This window comes from Gossypium raimondii, chromosome 6, assembly GCF_025698545.1.
Source record: "Gossypium raimondii isolate GPD5lz chromosome 6, ASM2569854v1, whole genome shotgun sequence".
NCBI classification, from domain to species: Eukaryota; Viridiplantae; Streptophyta; class Magnoliopsida; order Malvales; family Malvaceae; genus Gossypium; species Gossypium raimondii.
In genome coordinates, this window is record NC_068570.1 from 193,397 (window position 1) to 210,486 (window position 17,090).

Genomic DNA, 17,090 nt, shown 5'->3' on the forward strand with positions numbered 1-17,090 from the left:
AAAAAACCAAAGTGGTGGGCTATGCCTATGTCCCTGTTTTTCAAACCCCAGACTGATAGATATCATGACAAAAATCCCAAGTTTTTTTTGTCTAATTTATTAACCCCACAGGAAAAATATGGTAATAAATAAAAATTAAAAATATAAAATTAGGTTAATATTTGATATATTGATCATATATAATTTTATAATTATTATTAAATAAAATAATGTTTTATCTTTTTAATAATACGTAATTATTTGATTTATTGATAATATATAAAAGGGTCGGAATATAAATGTGAGAAAGAAATGGGTACTTTATTATTCCAGATGGTTCCAGTGGGGTTGTTCCTCCACCAGATATTTCCCAACAAGCTCACCATTTTCACATTTCTTTTTTTATTTCTCCTTAGCTTACAGCTTATCCTATTTCACCAGTTTACTACAACCATTAATTATTCTTTTCTTTGCTCTGTCCACTCAACTTTTTGGGGGCTATATATACGTGAAATACTTCACTTATGTTCCACACAAGAACACTAAAGACGCACAAGAACCAAACACGGTTTCTCTATTATTTTCTTGTCTTACTTATGGCCGTCTTTAAGGCTTTCATTGCTTCACTTCTCATCTCTCTTCTCCTTCTCCAACTTGTTGCTGCTGATCAACTGGTGACAAGTGCCAGCAAGCGCAAGGGAACTGCCCCCCCTGCGAAAATTGGTAATTGTCGAGAAAATTAATGTTGTAGGAAGCTAAGAGGGCATTAAGACACTTTCTAAACATGTTGATTTTGTGTTTGGCTTTCTTTTTGTTTTTCAGACTGCGGCGGGGCTTGTGCGGCGAGGTGCCGATTATCATCGAGGCCACACCTATGCAAGAGGGCATGCGGGACATGTTGCGCACGCTGCAACTGTGTTCCACCGGGGACAGCCGGTAACCAAGAAATGTGTCCTTGCTATGCTAGCTTGACCACCCACGGTGGCCGACGCAAGTGCCCTTGAGTGTTAATCGACAATCGGAACGGATCTTTCTCTTTTGATGTTGTTATGAAATTAATAAACGTATGCATGGTTTAGTTAAAAAAAAAAAAAGCACGACTCATTTGACTTAATCACTTGTTTTTTTTAGCGATATTATATGATGTATGATTTCTTATTTTGAGTTTGAATATATAAAAAACAAATAATCGAGATTTTCTTTATTTTCATTTACATGGTCTCATCGGCAAATGATATCTACCGGATATCTCATCATCACCTTTGTTATAGATGGAAATAAACTGCATCCAACGAGAAGCACTTGATAAAAAAAAATTAATGACTTAAATAATGCGATATTGAATAGGTTTTAATGTATGAGTTGTAAAAGCATAGGGATTTAATTTATATTATATGCGACAAAGGCATAATTATATTGAATTCCATTTAATTAATTGATTAAAGAATGCGATTTAAGTATATTCTTAGAGAAGAGAATTTTGAAACTGATGATATCATTTTCGAAGGAAATGAAAGTATGCAGCTGTTTATAGAGAGCGATTATTTTATCTATTTATTTTACACCAGAAAAATTTAAAATTTTCATTTAATATCTACCCTAAGCCTAAACCTTGTATCCATATATATTCAAACATTAATTCAACTCCTCTCTTAAAAAAGATAAAGAAAATCTTAAAGTTGTGTCATTGTTGGTGGTCGTTGCCTACTTTCTCCCACATATTTTTCCTATTTTCTTCTCCACCGGCGTAGCTACGGGCAGGCAATGCCTTTCACCCCTTTAGCTAAGTGATAGTGATAGAATAACAATTTTACTCCATTTTAGTTATAATTTAAGCATTTTCTTTTACTTTTAATCTCTCCTTATTTTAGCTTATTACGATCCAAGTCAAAAAAAAAACTGGCCTTAAAAAAGTCAAAGTGTCATAGCCAACACCCAGCTCGGTAAGATATTATCCACTTTGGACGCACATGACCCTCACGTCTTTGTTATTGGGAGTGCCCATACGCTTTAATGTTGCTACCGCTTTATGTAGCCCAAATCTTTCTTGTGCTTTGCCGATGTGAGATTTGCCTAGGGTGTTACACTAACCCTAAGTTAAGTTATCGGATTTTCCTATTCTTAGTTTTGACAACATGAGCTAATTAGCCTAGAATCAATTGAGTCACCTAATTATTAACTAAGCCAATAATTACCCTTAATTTAAGTACTTACCACCCTCATTTAGGAATACCCTTTTGGTCTCATCTTCACTAAGTATTACCATCTAAGATACCATTTCGGTCTCACCTAGGCAAGCTGATAACTTTTCTGTCTCATAGCTTGATACAAGTCTACTCAATAGAATATCTTTTCGGTCTCACATGTCTAAATATTTTACTAGTTCATCAATCTTAATATATTAAGTTCTCTTCAATAAAAACTCAATTTTAGATAACTATTGTTAAACTTCAATTAATGTCTATGAGGAAGCCTACACTACCTAGAATTCTTCTCAACGATGTGTCTTGCATGAGAAATGCACAACAAATCTTGCGGCACGTGAATGGGTCGGTTCATAATGGTGGAGCACTTGTGCTGAAAGGGAGTAATAATGACTCTGGCAAGACCATATTCTTGCGTATGTTAGCGGGGTTCTCACGACCTTCTGCTGATCAAATGCTTCGGAATGGCCATGACATTAGTCAGTCAGGAACCTTCCACCAATACAAGCTTCAACTAAATTGGCTTTCCCTCAAGGATGCAGTGAAAGAAAAGTTCATTGTCCTCGACAATGTTCAGTGGTTTGAGGTTCTTGAAGGTAAGCATGGGTTCATTGTATAGGCTCCAAGCTCTTGTGGCCTAGCCTTTAATTTGTAACCCTTTGTGTTTTTATGTTTCTTACGTGTTTTACAGTGTACCCATTCCTTTAATTTAATGAAATCTATATATTCAAACAAAAAAAAAATCTATATCCAACCCAACTTATATATATATATATATATATATATATATATAAATCCAACCTACCGAACAGCCTATTGAGATTCTTGAATTGAACAAAGTTGATCAAAATGGTGGTCCTAGATGCTATTAATTTGGTTCGTAAAGCATATAATATTTTGAATGCATGACATCGATAGGGGAACGCGTCATTGGAACTTTTTAAATAAATGTTAAAGATGAAAAACATGCATGGTTACTTCATATTCAGAAATAAAAGTTATCTACTTTTTCTTACGAATCATACTTCAATTAGCAAATATTACGTGTAGTAGTAAGATGCATTATATTTTTAAGAAGATAACTTAAATTCGAACTTTGGAGATAACATTATCCAAGCGAGTAGTCATGAGTCCCGAAAAAATTAGTCCTCATAAACCGTGATCAGATACAATTAACAAGTGTTTGGTGTAGTGGTAAGACACATTATGTTTTTAGGAAGAAAAATTAAATTTTAACCTTAAAAATAACATCATCAAAAGAAATAAAAAAAAATTAATCCTCATAAACATTCATCAAATATGAAAGATATTTTGCCCATTCCAAAAAGAAAACCTTGAATAATACTTCTTCAATCTCTTTCATTCATTTATTTATTGGAAAATAACAAGAATAATGGCAGTGGATTTTCTTTTCATTCTGCAAATGAGATTAATGTTTATCTCTTTTATTTATTTAACCTCATCAATAAATAAGAGGGTTAAGATAAAATGTAAAGTCGGAAAATGGGTTTGGGTATAATTTAAAATCCATTTTCTATATGAACCGGTCATGGAAAAATTAGTGTTCAGCTCAACTTGAACATATTATTATATAAAAATAATTATAGTAATTATATATATTAAATAAATAATTATATAGGGTGAGTATTTGGTTCATTAACAGTATACTTTTTTTATTTCACAAGTAACTTTAAAAATTGACAAATATCTCTTTTTTAAACATTTTTTTAATAATTTACTATATCCCAATAAGACACTTATCAACCTCTGAACTAGCTTGTGGAGTCTAAAAATTCCACTAGCAGTACCAAATATAAAATTAAATCACTAACCCAATAACAATCAAATTCATTACCCAAATTTAAAAAAAAAAACTTACCTAACTAAATAACTCAATCCAAAATATAAAATTTTAAAATTATATTTAATATGCTAAAACATTTATTATATTTATGGTAGTATTTTTTAATATAAATATTTTTTTTAACATGTTTTTAATGTGTTAGAAAACTTTTGTTTTAACGTTTTTAGTGCATTATATTTTTAAAAAAAAATTATTTTAAATAAAAAAATTAATCTAAAAATATCTAATATGGACGGGCCGAGTCTGACCCAAGTTTACCTCTCTTAAATTGGGTCAGACTTGGGTAAAAAAGTAAACACATTTTCAAACCGAGCTTAAAAAATTAGTTTAGATATATTGTATGGACCCAGCCCGACTCATGAACACATCTAAGATAAATGTTCAAATTGAGGCACAATCTTTTAAGAATTGCTCACATATGAGTTAAATCTTTCACAATTATCATATAATGGCCAAATCTTTATGAAATTACTCAAATAAGGGCTCAAGAAATTATTCAAAAAGGTTTTTTTTATTCAAATTCATATTTCAAGTTTTAAATTATATTTTTATTTTATTTTCAAGTAATATTTTATTAGTCGTCATATACTCTATTCTAAACATGTTAATATCCACTTAAATTTTACTACGAATTAAATTGAAGTTGGTGAAAAATCTCTTTTTTAAACCCGTTTGTAAATGTTTAGTAAAGGCACATAAAAATCAGACCGAAAAAACACACCGACCTGCTCTGCCCCACTGCGATCTCTAAAGACACAAACCAATTTTGTGATGACTCTGGTAGCTTTACTTTCAAACATCAACCTACTTTACCTTTGGTTACAATCCATTACACCTATCTATCATTACCCCTCCCAGCTTGCTATAAATACCATACCATGTCATGCCCTGTTCATCAATTTAGTTTTAAAAAACCCAAGCAACAATGGCCATCTCCAATACTCTTTTGGCTACCCTTCTTATTTCTCTTTTGCTGTTACTTGGCTTTGTTGAGTCGTCGTCTGATCCAATGGTAAAAATCCCCATTTCTAACCAATGTTTTGTTCTTTTTTTCTCGTATACAACATGTAAGATTTTTGGCTCATGTTCATGTTCATGTTTTTTTTTTTTTCCAGGTGATCACCAACATGGTGGAACAGTCTTTCACCGACGACAAAATAGGTACATGAATTGTAATTATAAACGAGTTCATTTCACTTTGTTTTTAAATAAAATGTTGCTAAGTACTATTTGTTTGCTTAATTATGGTTTAGATTGTGACGAAGCTTGTAAGGAGAGGTGCAAGTTATCGTCGAGGCCGAACCTTTGTAAGAGAGCTTGCGGGACATGCTGCGACCGATGCAATTGCGTGCCGCCGGGCACCTCCGGTAACTATGATGTGTGCCCGTGCTACCGTGACATGACCACCCATGGCGGCAAACGTAAATGCCCTTAGATATGATCCCCTTGGCTTAATTTCGACTCTAAAAAGTAAACTTATATGATAAGATTTTTGAAAATAAATTAGATATTGATTGCAATGTAAAATCATATGTATGGTTGTAGTTACTTTCTTTCGCTTTAATAATAGTGAAGATTCTTAAGTTTGGAGCTTTACACAATATGTAGTAATTCACTAATTAATACATTTTGAATTTCATTCTCGAATACATTTTCGATCTATACTAGTTTATGAATTTGATAATTTTTTCAAGGTTAACCTATGTAATGATATGATATTTTAAAATTGTGCAACATCATTTACAAATTATACTTTTTATAATAATAAAAAATAGGTGACATGATACACTCTTATAATACCACATCATAATATAAGCCAAAATTTTTAAAAAATGTCAAACTCAATTTATTGTGAAAAAAATTAAAAATCAAATTGAGAAAATTACTGAAATCGAGAACTAAATATTATTTTATCCCGTTCTAAAATAAAAATGGGAACTCTTTCATATGTAACGAAAAATAAGCACCAACTAAACATAAGTCGTGTAAAAATATCATGAAAGCTCTAGTATTAGGAGTCGATTATATTTTATCCCTTCATTAATTTTATATATGCTTTAAAATTTGTCTATATATTAGATTAAAAAGCAAATTGATTATTTTATTAAAAATTTAATGTATTTCGGTTAAAATTAATTTCTATACATCAGCATAAAATATACTAGACACGCTACATGTCATTGTTTAGTTATTTTGTTAGTTACATTTGATCGAAACTAAATTACGACAAAATACAATCTAACTCTTAGTATAAGAATCTCCATAATACTTTTTACTGTTTATCGTAGAAGTTATTTATATTTTGATTTTTTTAATCAATTCATAAACTTGCTAACAAAAACACTAGAATTAAATTAATTGAAATATAAAGAGTGATTTCTCTTATTATTCAGCACATAAAGTGACACCAAGTTATAAGATCATTCTATGGAGAATTAAAAGAACATTATTTTAAACATATATATATATAAATAAATAAATATTTAACATCGATAATACTTTTAACTTCAAATATATATCAACAATCCTTAAAAAAACTGTCCCACAGCTCTATTTTTGGTAGTCAATATTGTAGCAAAGGAAAACAGGAGTAAAGGGACACCATGTATTCAGTTTTCAAATTGCACACAAATTAATAATATCACACACAGAAAAAGAAAAGCAACAAATGGAGAAAATTCAACACAAATTGCACTAATCTCTGTTTCATGCAGAATCATCTTTACTCTAGCTTCTCCAGCTCTCCCATTCTCTCTATTATAGCCTGCAAAAATGCAACAACACGAACTTTCAGTGCTATAGTTTCGAAACCATCAAGCATTAGCATCCCGTCCTTATTTGCGTAAAATACATCTTACTGGGTAAAAGTACCATGGAGGCTCTTATGCAAGGAGCTAGATAGCCTTTTGCCCCCCTTCCTACTAACAAAATGGGCTAATTGATCATTGTACGATGGATCAAAGAGAAAACTGGTCCTGCTGTTAAAAATTCCATCCATTCTTATTGTTAGTTTTTGTACGTCAACATGAGGTACAAGTGACACTTCATGTGTAACTGTTTGGTTATTTTCTTAGCTACACCAATTTTTAACAGTAGAAATGGATGAAAATTTTAACAGAAAGGATCACTTTGCCCTTTAATCTAACATACATGGACTAATTTGTTTATGTATTTAGCAGAGGGGGCAAAATGCATTCTAACTCCTAGTACAGGGGCTTCCACCCATCTCACTGCTATTGTTTTCAAAGAGTACACGACTGGTCGTTGTGGTATAATATGTGCACAAAAACCATGAAAGTTCCATGATGATGATAATAGAGAAGTAGATGACTGGAAAAGGAGAATGGTAACTGTAGAACCATCGGCATGATAATAGTTAAATGTGCACCTTTTTGCTTGTTTCTTGAAGCTCTCCAGCAAGAATGAATTCATCGAGTATCAGATAGACCTTCAAGAATTTCAAGGGAAACCGTAAATTTCATGGCAGATGATTCAACAATCCACATTAGTTCACACACTAACATTGATAATAAGCTCAAATTCATATCAACAGTCATTAATTGTTAACTTGGTGGACATGCTCAATAAACAAGATAACGCATGATTATTCCCATGAACGAACAAATAAAAGCAGACAACAAAGCAAAACTAGCTTTCACATGCACAAGAAAGAGACTGCAAAAAGAAAAAGCAAATTGAAAGTGGCAGCTTCATATGAATCACGAAGTAAATTTCGATCCAGCAAGTAACGATCACCCAAAAAGTCAACAATAACTATTGGATTAGTTACATACCTTGTGAAAATTGAAAACCAAGTCAAGCTCACAAACATTGCTGAAGAAATGATCCAATATCTCCACAAATAAATGGATGCATTCCAAGTATGCCAACTCGTTATCGGTTATGTCAACACACAAGGAGAAGAACAATCCGGCATACCGCCTGTAAATTACCTTATGCGTACGAAACTGCAACAAATATATATATATATATATATATATATATATATATATATATGCATACAATCAATCAAACATTCAGCAAGAGCATGCTTAATGGTCTAGATCTTTTGCCCACAGCATTTGTATTAATGTTCTTATTAATTTCTTCTGGGTTTCTCTCTAAAATCAAGATTAATTAAAGAAATAAAGAAATAAAAACCTTTATTACTCCTAAAATTTTCCAAGGAAATCGAAAAAAGAACAAAAATTATTTACAAATTTTTTAAGGAGAAATGGGAAATTACCTACCTCAACGAAATTGGTAAATTTTGGATCTCTATTAACCACCAATCGATGAACCTGTAAATGCATAATCAAGATACTCAAGAACCCTAACTAAGAAAATTACCCAAAATTAAAAGGTCAAGGGAAAATGCAATACCTCGTATTCGACCTTGTGTTTCTCAGAATCTTCGAGGGGAACATAGTATTTGGCTAAACGAGTCTTGCCTTGCCTGTTTTGCAACAAAACGAATCGGATCTGCCATTATAAAACACAACAAAAACGATCAAAAATATTCCCGGATTTTCTACTGCCAATAAAGAAAATTGTCACCTTCGAGGAAGTAAAATGAGTAAAGATTAAGTTCGTACCATTGTCGGAACCAAAGAATTTTAGGGTTTAATTGGCAAAAATAGAAAAAAATCGAGCCTTTAGGTACCAAAAAGTTATAATTTTCAGAGTCTCTTTTCACAGATGGCTGAATACTCAGAAGGATTTGAAAGTTTACAAGATGACAAGAAGACACTAGCGTGTACTAACACACACGGGTAGACTCGTGTGATGGCGTTTCTTAACCGTTGATCTGTTGAATTACTTCTACATCACTTGGATTTTAATTTTTCTTTTATTCGGATAATTTTCGATTCCGACTATTTTAGGATAGGTTAACTTTTTAAGTCATTTTAGATTCCAGGTTTATTTATTGTATTTTTGAATTTGAGTCATTTCGATAATTTTCTTTCATATATGACTTTAAAGTATAAGTTATTTCGTACTCAAATTATTTTAGATTTATCATTTTAAGTTCAAGTGTTGACATTTTATGATAGAATCTAACTAGATCAAGTTAGAATTATAATTAATCAAGTCGGATTCTTGAGTTCGGATAAGAATTAACATGACTAGTTACTTATGGCATGTTTGATCAACCTGCTAGATAATTCAAACAATATATGGTAAATTTCATGTTTAATCACTTAAATTATGTTTTTGCCATCAAACTTTAAGAACGATGATATATTTATTAACATTATTCATATGATCATTTATCGACGAAAATCTAAAGTGACCAAAATATTATCGTTGAATGTACACTTGAAAGAAATTAACCCTCCTGTAAAATTGTTTTCATCTTCATCTCATTATAGATTATCGTATTTTTTTTTATACAATGCCTACAACTACATATAATCCCAACGCATATCCTTCTGCAAGTAACAAGAGTAACGATGCTAACTAAACTAAAATTAGAATTGTAAAATAACAAAAATGGTGAAAGGTGATAGAGATAGAATAAATTCATTGATTCCACAATTATTGGCTTTACTAATACACAATACAAATGATTACAATCTGGATTTAAAATCTGACTTGCATATAGTTTTACACTCTATTCTAACAAAATTGCAATTACTCCCCAGTTTCTTTTTTTTTTCTAGAAGGAGGTAAAATACAAAAGCAATAATTTCCCTTTCGGAAACTATGAGATTGATTTACCTAAAGATTTTGACCACACTTGGAGTTTGTAGCGGCCAAGAGAGCAGCCCCAATCCCGGATCCGTCCTTGGAGTGCTCTATCACAATGTTTTGGGATGTTTCCGGTCCAAGAAGCTCGGCTACGGCCTCTTTTAAGTACCTTCTATACTGAGGGTACCGCTCATACAAGCCTCCGTCCATTGCCACAACCGTTCGTTTTCCGAAGATGGCATCTTTTGTATCTTTCTCTATCTTTTGAAGAATCCCCACTATCCCCGCACCAGCTAATCGTGCAGCTCGCTTCACGACTGTGTCGCATACCTCTAGAACAATCTTCCTTGAACTTAGGTTGGACTCGACCTGTTTTGCAACATCAGAGAAGATGTTTCGTCATATGATTGAAATATACAGGATTTGTTTACATAGAAACTGAAGTTCAAGAGGGTAGAGTAATGATGAAAAAGTTTTACCCCGGCTACGTTGTATAGGACTGATCCAACGGTGTGCAGATCTTCTGTGCCGTCTTGCTGCATTGTAGATAAATCCGGGGTTCTACAACAATTCGGTATTGTAGGGTTTCGGAAAAGATATGGACTTTAAAGTTTAGCCAAACACAATGAATTTAAAACCTAATTGAAGTGAATTGCACAGCAAGAAACCGAGATGAAGTTTTGAATTACCCGAGTACAAAAGGCATAGACAGTTTTTCTGGCATGGATTTCCCAAACAGAGAACCTTCTTCAGCCATATGCAGCAGAGCTCTTCGTGCAATTTCACCGAGGTACATTCCAGAGATTGTCTTCTCAAATATCTACAACATACAAACAATAGTTCACACATCGGAATAGGTTAAAAATAGAACAATAACATGACATTAAAACTCGAGTTTGCCTGCTCTCCGGGATTGATACTAGCAGCATCCATATCTCTATCGAACACTGTTAAAGGAAGGCCTTTTGAGAATGCTCCCCACTCAAGGTTCACAATCTGTAAACAATCGAAATATCCATAAGACTCGAAAGCAACTAAGATTCTCAAATAAGAACATACAAGAGACGAGTTTCACTCACTGTTTTTCCGGAAGGGGAAAACTCGCCTCGCAATTTAGGAATGCAATCCATCCGTTCCACATAGCAAGCATTTGTTCCGGTACCCAAAATAACAGAAACCATAACATCATCATCCCAATATCGAGCTCCGGCCAAAGTAGCTACCGTATCATTCACCTACGAACCCTAAATCAAATTAGAAACAGCTTCCGACATTGATAATACAAAGAATTTTAAACACATACCAAGGCAGACACTCTCATATCTATCCCTTTCCGATCCATAGCTTCATTCAGACAAGCAACGACATCTTTTCCAGCCTGCATACAGATTTTAAACACGGCAATGAACGTCAAAGGCAATGTACTTATCTTTGAGGAAGGTGTGACGGGCTCAGGATGTACTTAGGCTCTTATAAGACAAACGTGAGCTAGACAATGCCGGAGCATATGTTCTGTAATGAAGGAAGACCCTTAGCTCACGATTTTCTTACCAGAGTCAAAGAAAATCCTGGTTTATCTCATCTTCCTCGAGGATCATTCAACAAAGAACAACACATCATCAACAAACAACATAATGTAAGCCCCAAAAAACACAAAATTGATAATACAAACCGTTCCAGAGACAGCAAAACCTTTGGTCCACTTAATCAAAATCCCAGAATCAATGGATGTTTGCTTCACTGGGAATGAAAAAGTGAACCCAATTTCACCTTTTTTTCCAGGAAAGTTTCCATCTTTATGAGCAAAATTTGCCAAAGCTGAAGCAATAAAATCAAACAGCTCCTACAACATCATAAACATTTATTACAAGAGATTCAATTCATGTTCTTAAAGAAACAGAACAAAAACAATAGCAGCAAACCTCAGATGTAGCAGACATGAGTTCTTGTGGGATTGAAACTTGGTCGGATTCAATGGCGATCACACGCTTATCCTTCCCACCTAATTCAACCCTCAAAACACGAAAATTTGTTCCTCCCAGATCCAAAGCGTAAAACAATCCTTTTTCATCCCTATTTCAAAACAACAACATAAATCTCCATTTTTTAAGCTTAAATAAAACCAAAGTTTCAAACTCTTTTTTACGTACCCAGTAGGCAAACTATCGACGTAGCTGAGGATCATCTTGAGATCGCTGCCGCCATCAACGGCAAGGCCTGCACGGATATCATCAGACATGGAGGCGGCCACGTTGCGAAGGACCGGCAAAGGAGTGGCGCAGTCTTGCTGTAGCTTGGTTAACATGGGAGCCGCAGCCATTGAAACGGAGCCAGATCGGACGGACATCTTGAACCGAGATACCCCGTTCGTGGAACGCCTGGTACGGAACGATCCAATGGCTGACGGTGTTGCAGTGACCGACATTGCGGTTAACGATTCAGCTCGAAATAACAGGAGAAAGAAAAAGTACAGTAAAAGTTATTTTCCTTTGTATTCCCAAAAAAGTTTTGTCCTTTTTCCTTTTTTATATATATTGTGAGGTTGAGAATGAAGAAGGAAGTGTTGGCTCCCACTTAAATTCATTGATGGGAAAGCTTGCACAGTTTGGTCTTTGGATGCATGAAGCTTTTTGAGTTTAATTTGGAGGGTTTTATTAATGATAATGATTAACGGTGTTATTCAGTTAGAGCTTTGAGGGCTAAAAGTGATGTCTAGAATAAAAGTTGAGGGATGAAATCTTATGTTTAGTATAACAGAGGGACTAAAAGTAGAATTTGAGCAAGAAGTAAAACGAACAACCTAACGGTACCTTTACCTCCCAGGTGGATAGTTAGGCTTTGTTTTAAATAGAAAGAAAAAGGGGGTTTGGGGGGTTTGGGGCGGACAAGTCGATGTTGACATTGCATCTATGCTTTGTTGGTGTTCGCTCCATCCTAATTTCAGGATGTTTTTCTATTTGTCCACTTTCTTGTGTTTCTCTCTCATCTCTTGTACTGCCAGATAGTGATTGAATTTCATGTAGAAATGGCTCTTTCATGTTAATGGGATTGTCTTCTATTGAGTAAGTTTAATCACCCTATCTAATTTTTGAAGTTTTTTAAATATTATTCGTTTAAAGTTGGTAGATTCTTTAATAAGTTGATATTGTTTTTAGTCTAGGTTTTGTTTCTCGACTTTAAAGAGAATCCGAGTGCTTGAGGAAGTAGATTCAACAGAGTAAGAGTATCATATCGAGATAAATTGTGTCTGATACATAGACACCTACCAAATATGGGCATTTATACACATCTTTTTACTGAAGAGAAGCAAACTCTTTCAAGAAAACCCTTTCAATTGTTATCTATACGGAATTGATTGACTCCTCGACACGTCATAATATTCTTAATAAGATTTTTGTCTTTTAACTTAAGACCACGAATTAATAAACTAAAGTGTACCAAAAATTAAGAAAGGGTTTGCTTTTGGTAATTAAAGAAAAGGTATGAAGTTTTTTTATTTTATTCCATATTCAGATTAGGACTAATGATTTTATAATTAATGACCAAAACTTGTTTTATAATTGTGGTAACATCTCTTTTAAAACAAAACGTGAAATGAAAACTTCACTTATGATTCACAGCAAAGTTAATACTAATTAATTGTACACGAAATTATAAAATCATTAATTTTACATAAACCAATTAATTCAGCTGCTTGAATCAATATTAGATTGGACTAATTCCAGCTTTAAATTTTTTGAATAGTACTGGATTTTGGTTAATTTTAATTTTAGGTCATTTCAATAAAAAAATACAATTTGACCCTCCCTAAAAGTTAAAAATTCAATTTAAACCATCAATCCCTTCCACTTTTACAAAATTGGGTAATTGAATTTTACGTCTAACCAAAAGGATCTAAAGAAAGAGATTATCTTAAAAAAATCAAAAGAAGGGCGCTCAAAATGAGGTATTGGGCCCTTTTGTAAGTTGGGTTTATAGTTAAAAAGTCCCTCTCGGTGGACGACCAGCCGAAATTTCAGAAGACCACAAAAAGCCCACCAGCGTCACCTTCAATGCCAAAATATAAAAATAGAATACCAGTGAAGTGGACGCGAAGAAACGAAGCTCCCTTCCCACCCTGTTTCCCCATTGCCCCCTCATATCAACTTGAAACCAACCTCCCCATTTCCCCTTTCCCATCCTTCAATATAATCCAACTTGAAAAAGGGTTCCTTTCATCACTGTTTTGCCAACTTTCATATATATATATATAATGGAAGGTGATCAAGGTGGAGTTATGATGATTAAAAGGGCCGAGATAGATACTAGGGCACCATTCAGGTCGGTTAAAGAAGCTGTTGCCTTGTTCGGTGAGAAAGTTTTGGCCGGTGAAGTTTATGCCACCAAGCTCAAGGAGGTAAACATTTTTCTTTGGTTAAGGTATTGGCAGGTAGCCATGCTGAGATAGATATACTTTGTGTTTAACTCCACCTATAGGAGGTTGTGTTGTTTCCGGTTTGAGTTATTACGAGTTTTATCCTTTTATCCTTTTAATCCGCGAACTATGAACCAGCTTTTTATCCTTTTATCCTCAATCAATGGCTCAAACTAGTAAAAAGAAGTCACTCAATCCACCCAAATACTTATAATTGATTAAAAAAAATTAACCTAAATTGGTGTTGATGTTTATATCATTATTGTTATTTTTTTAGAAAATCTGATCTTTTTTCTAATTTTTTCCCCTTTGCTTATTTTTTCAAAATGTTTTATATTTTTGGAGCTAGTCGAGTTAAGAACTTGATGACTTGATTGTTTCAACCATATGTCCGACTTCAAAAACATTGCATTATAAGTCATTTTGGGTTTGTGTAATTTCTAATTTGAGTTCATTTAAATTCGGATAGTTTTAAATTGTTATTTTTCATGATTAAATTAAGTGGAGTTTAGTTTTTGAATTGGAGTAATTGTTCATATGTTCTTGCTTGTGGCTAAATGCAAGTGTTTTGTTTAAGCTCTGCTACTCCCTACAGTTTTCTGGCCTTTTCATGTGATGGAATAAAGGTGTTAGACATAAAAATTAGTTTGGTATATTAATCTATTTAACCTTTATTTAAGGAATCAATCTCTGACTCTTGTTGAAGATATCTAAGAATTTCGTTAATAATTTATACTTTTAAAGAGGAAAATTATCCATCAAGGAAGCAAGTACCTTGTAGGCTAAGATATTTGTTTGTAAGATATCTGTTGCTGTTGCCATCTAAATTAAATTAACTAGTTTGCTGACAGATGCGTGGTGAAGCAAGTGGAAATGTTAATTCCAAGCTCGGAACCGTGGCAGCCGAGCTTGAGGAAACGAAAAATAACCTCGAAAGGGCTCGGGAAGAGAGTACAGCAATGGCGAATCATCTCACTTCTCTCAAAGAAGAGCTCGAAAGAACGAAGCGAGAACTACAAAAGATGAAGGATCGAGAAACCGAGAAACTAATGATGGAGTTTGAGATCGAAGACGTCAAGATTGTACCGGACTCGACTAAATTCGAAGTCGAGAAAACACGGATGTCGAACGAGCGAGGACCGGAGCTTCAAAAGAAACGATACGTGACGTTCGCGAATCCGCCGTCCTTGGCTCAAGTTATGGTCCCACAAGGTGTGGAGAAATTAGAGAGACACCCTTCGTTAAGAAAAAAGAAGAAACCATTGATTCCATTGATTGGAGGGATATTTTCCAGGAAAAAAGGAAACCCAGAAATTGCATCAAGTCCTTGAAATGGCTTCATAATTTCAACAATTATAGTACTTTCAGTTGCAAGTTCCAACAATAATTATCAACTGAATCTTTTTCCTTTTTCCCTTTTTGTGAAGTTCTATATTCCTTTTTTATGTACACTTCTAAGTTGTATCAGGGTAAGCTATAATCAGGATGTGGATGTTTTATAAGAGAGTTATGTAATAAAGTTTATAGTATTATTTTACTTTTTTTTGTACTTTATTTGTCTTTTAATTTTATTATGCGGTAAATACAACATCGAGCTACAAATTCTCGGCCTTTGGTCTATTGATCATAAGTGTTCATCATATATCTCAAGCCGTCGATTTGAATGATTAGGGCATGTGCCCAATTCCAGGGACAGGGAGGGCTATCACATATCTGGCTTTTTGCCGCTATCAAAGCTTCAATGGTCCAACCTCAATTTTGTGTTTGGGACCAGTTATTTTAGTTAGGTGGAGACAGACACCAACCCTTGGTAATGAAAAAAACATGAGCAACCCCTGTTTGATGCTTTACTAGTCTAATGATGTTATTAAGTTTGGGTCCAAGGAGTGATTCAAACTTTTATCTTATTTATATAACTATATTGGACCTTTCTTGGTTGACATGTGGAATCAACCTCCCCTTTTTTTTGCATTATATAGTAAAATTGTCAAATTTCAGTTTTAATCCCTAGGCTATACTCAAATTTCAAATTATATAGTAATGGTTAAATCATTTCAAATTATTTATTTAAGTCCGTTCAAATTCGAATTGTGTTGAGTTTGAATCAATTTAAATTCAGATCAGATAAGTACATTTTGGAATCAAATCAAAATAAATCGAATTTAAAATCGAGTTAGTTCGAGAATGGAAGTCCCCGGACCATTGGAATCCTTAATAAACCTGATCGAAAAAAGGAAAAAGGAAAAACATTTGCATATGGAGATTTATTCTCAATGTACAAACAGATAACAGACTTTCCAAGTCTCTTTCTATGTATGTATGTAATAAACAAAAAAAAAAAACTTTAAAAAAGAAGACAAGAAAACTTATAATAAAGAAGAACAGCATGAAAACATCGAAAGATTAAACCAAAACATCAGATCTCCGACCATCCGAAATCCCTTCTTGTGCTGCTGACTTATTAAAGAACTCAATACAATCCGCAATGGCTTCACTGTAATGCGAATGTGAAGAATAATAAGAGCTACATGAAGTCTTCGGTGGCTCGAACCTCTCACAGTTCTTTTCCTTACAGGCACCGCCGCCGCCCATATTTGACTTGCCTGAAAACACCAGCCGCATAAGAACCTTACGGAAACGATTAAACAGCTTCATCGCCGAGAAATTTAACTTGGGGGAGGAGACTGAGTTAACTCGGTCTTCACTGTCCTTCACTTGTATAACAAAGCTCATAATGGTGATTGGTGATAACCCTTTGTTTTTTGCTTTGACAGATGCCTTATGGGAAGTGTGACTTGCTATCATGTCATGTATGTCCTTTAATGGTGTATATATATAAAGGGGGGAGTTTATTCTATTTTTGAAAGCTCAATGTGCTTATTGAGAAAGGGGGGAAAAGGGAATGGTTGGCGAAGACCATGTGGCCAAATCATTTGCA

General features: G+C 33.9%; 7 protein-coding genes across 7 annotated transcripts; 4 read left to right on the forward strand and 3 right to left on the reverse strand.

Annotated features, from left to right (window-relative positions):
* The first annotated feature begins 494 nt into the window (after positions 1-494).
* On the forward strand, positions 495-1,189 carry LOC105772881 (gibberellin-regulated protein 1). Its single transcript, XM_012594365.2, has 2 exons — positions 495-702; positions 802-1,189. The coding sequence occupies exons 1-2, from the start codon at positions 504-506 to the stop codon at positions 981-983; spliced, it is 381 nt and encodes a 126-aa protein (XP_012449819.1). The 5' UTR covers positions 495-503; the 3' UTR covers positions 984-1,189.
* A 1,247-nt stretch (positions 1,190-2,436) lies between these two features.
* Positions 2,437-2,802, forward strand: LOC105771643 (ABC transporter I family member 1-like). The gene has a single exon (XM_012593062.2). The coding sequence runs from the start codon at positions 2,437-2,439 to the stop codon at positions 2,800-2,802; it is 366 nt and encodes a 121-aa protein (XP_012448516.2).
* Positions 2,803-4,905: 2,103 nt separating this feature from the next.
* Positions 4,906-5,696, forward strand: LOC105772882 (gibberellin-regulated protein 11). The gene is made up of 3 exons (XM_012594366.2): positions 4,906-5,059; positions 5,163-5,208; positions 5,301-5,696. The coding sequence occupies exons 1-3, from the start codon at positions 4,973-4,975 to the stop codon at positions 5,480-5,482; spliced, it is 315 nt and encodes a 104-aa protein (XP_012449820.1). The 5' UTR covers positions 4,906-4,972; the 3' UTR covers positions 5,483-5,696.
* Positions 5,697-6,543: 847 nt separating this feature from the next.
* On the reverse strand, positions 6,544-8,809 carry LOC105772879 (AP-2 complex subunit sigma). The gene is made up of 6 exons (XM_012594360.2): positions 8,643-8,809; positions 8,431-8,529; positions 8,298-8,348; positions 7,842-8,015; positions 7,436-7,495; positions 6,544-6,811 (listed from the first exon to the last, which is right to left on the reverse strand). Exons 1-6 carry the CDS (start codon positions 8,643-8,645, stop codon positions 6,770-6,772), a joined length of 429 nt encoding a protein of 142 aa, XP_012449814.1. The 5' UTR covers positions 8,646-8,809; the 3' UTR covers positions 6,544-6,769.
* A 735-nt stretch (positions 8,810-9,544) lies between these two features.
* On the reverse strand, positions 9,545-12,258 carry LOC105772876 (hexokinase-2, chloroplastic). Its single transcript, XM_012594357.2, has 9 exons — positions 11,889-12,258; positions 11,661-11,811; positions 11,411-11,581; positions 11,042-11,116; positions 10,818-10,973; positions 10,639-10,734; positions 10,428-10,558; positions 10,218-10,299; positions 9,545-10,107 (listed from the first exon to the last, which is right to left on the reverse strand). Exons 1-9 carry the CDS (start codon positions 12,161-12,163, stop codon positions 9,769-9,771), a joined length of 1,476 nt encoding a protein of 491 aa, XP_012449811.1. The 5' UTR covers positions 12,164-12,258; the 3' UTR covers positions 9,545-9,768.
* A 1,587-nt stretch (positions 12,259-13,845) lies between these two features.
* On the forward strand, positions 13,846-15,689 carry LOC105772878 (WEB family protein At1g75720). Its single transcript, XM_012594359.2, has 2 exons — positions 13,846-14,134; positions 15,004-15,689. The coding sequence occupies exons 1-2, from the start codon at positions 13,991-13,993 to the stop codon at positions 15,481-15,483; spliced, it is 624 nt and encodes a 207-aa protein (XP_012449813.1). The 5' UTR covers positions 13,846-13,990; the 3' UTR covers positions 15,484-15,689.
* An 828-nt stretch (positions 15,690-16,517) lies between these two features.
* LOC128041802 (uncharacterized) lies at positions 16,518-16,971 on the reverse strand. Its single transcript, XM_052632196.1, has one exon. The coding sequence runs from the start codon at positions 16,955-16,957 to the stop codon at positions 16,556-16,558; it is 402 nt and encodes a 133-aa protein (XP_052488156.1). The 5' UTR covers positions 16,958-16,971; the 3' UTR covers positions 16,518-16,555.
* Positions 16,972-17,090: the final 119 nt, after the last annotated feature.

Bases quoted from the DNA above. Each gene is read 5' to 3' on its own strand.
- LOC128041802 (XM_052632196.1), bottom strand. From the start codon at position 16,957: ATGATAGCAAGTCACACTTCCCATAAGGCATCTGTCAAAGCAAAAAAC.
- LOC105772878 (XM_012594359.2), top strand. From the start codon at position 13,991: ATGGAAGGTGATCAAGGTGGAGTTATGATGATTAAAAGGGCCGAGATA. The intron at 14,135-15,003 runs GTAAACATTTTT...GTTTGCTGACAG, and splicing joins ATGCCACCAAGCTCAAGGAG to ATGCGTGGTGAAGCAAGTGG.
- LOC105772876 (XM_012594357.2), bottom strand. From the start codon at position 12,163: ATGTCGGTCACTGCAACACCGTCAGCCATTGGATCGTTCCGTACCAGG. The intron at 11,582-11,660 runs GTTTGCTGCTAT...ATGATGTTGTAG, and splicing joins TCATGTCTGCTACATCTGAG to GAGCTGTTTGATTTTATTGC. The intron at 10,108-10,217 runs GTAAAACTTTTT...GTTGCAAAACAG, and splicing joins TCCTATACAACGTAGCCGGG to GTCGAGTCCAACCTAAGTTC.
- LOC105772882 (XM_012594366.2), top strand. From the start codon at position 4,973: ATGGCCATCTCCAATACTCTTTTGGCTACCCTTCTTATTTCTCTTTTG. The intron at 5,060-5,162 runs GTAAAAATCCCC...TTTTTTTTCCAG, and splicing joins AGTCGTCGTCTGATCCAATG to GTGATCACCAACATGGTGGA. The intron at 5,209-5,300 runs GTACATGAATTG...ATTATGGTTTAG, and splicing joins TTTCACCGACGACAAAATAG to ATTGTGACGAAGCTTGTAAG.
- LOC105772881 (XM_012594365.2), top strand. From the start codon at position 504: ATGTTCCACACAAGAACACTAAAGACGCACAAGAACCAAACACGGTTT. The intron at 703-801 runs GTAATTGTCGAG...TTTGTTTTTCAG, and splicing joins TGCCCCCCCTGCGAAAATTG to ACTGCGGCGGGGCTTGTGCG.
- LOC105772879 (XM_012594360.2), bottom strand. The intron at 8,349-8,430 runs GTATTGCATTTT...ATGCATTTACAG, and splicing joins AACACAAGGTCGAATACGAG to GTTCATCGATTGGTGGTTAA. The intron at 6,812-7,435 runs GTGCACATTTAA...GCATTTTTGCAG, and splicing joins TTCAAGAAACAAGCAAAAAG to GCTATAATAGAGAGAATGGG.
- LOC105771643 (XM_012593062.2), top strand. From the start codon at position 2,437: ATGTCTATGAGGAAGCCTACACTACCTAGAATTCTTCTCAACGATGTG.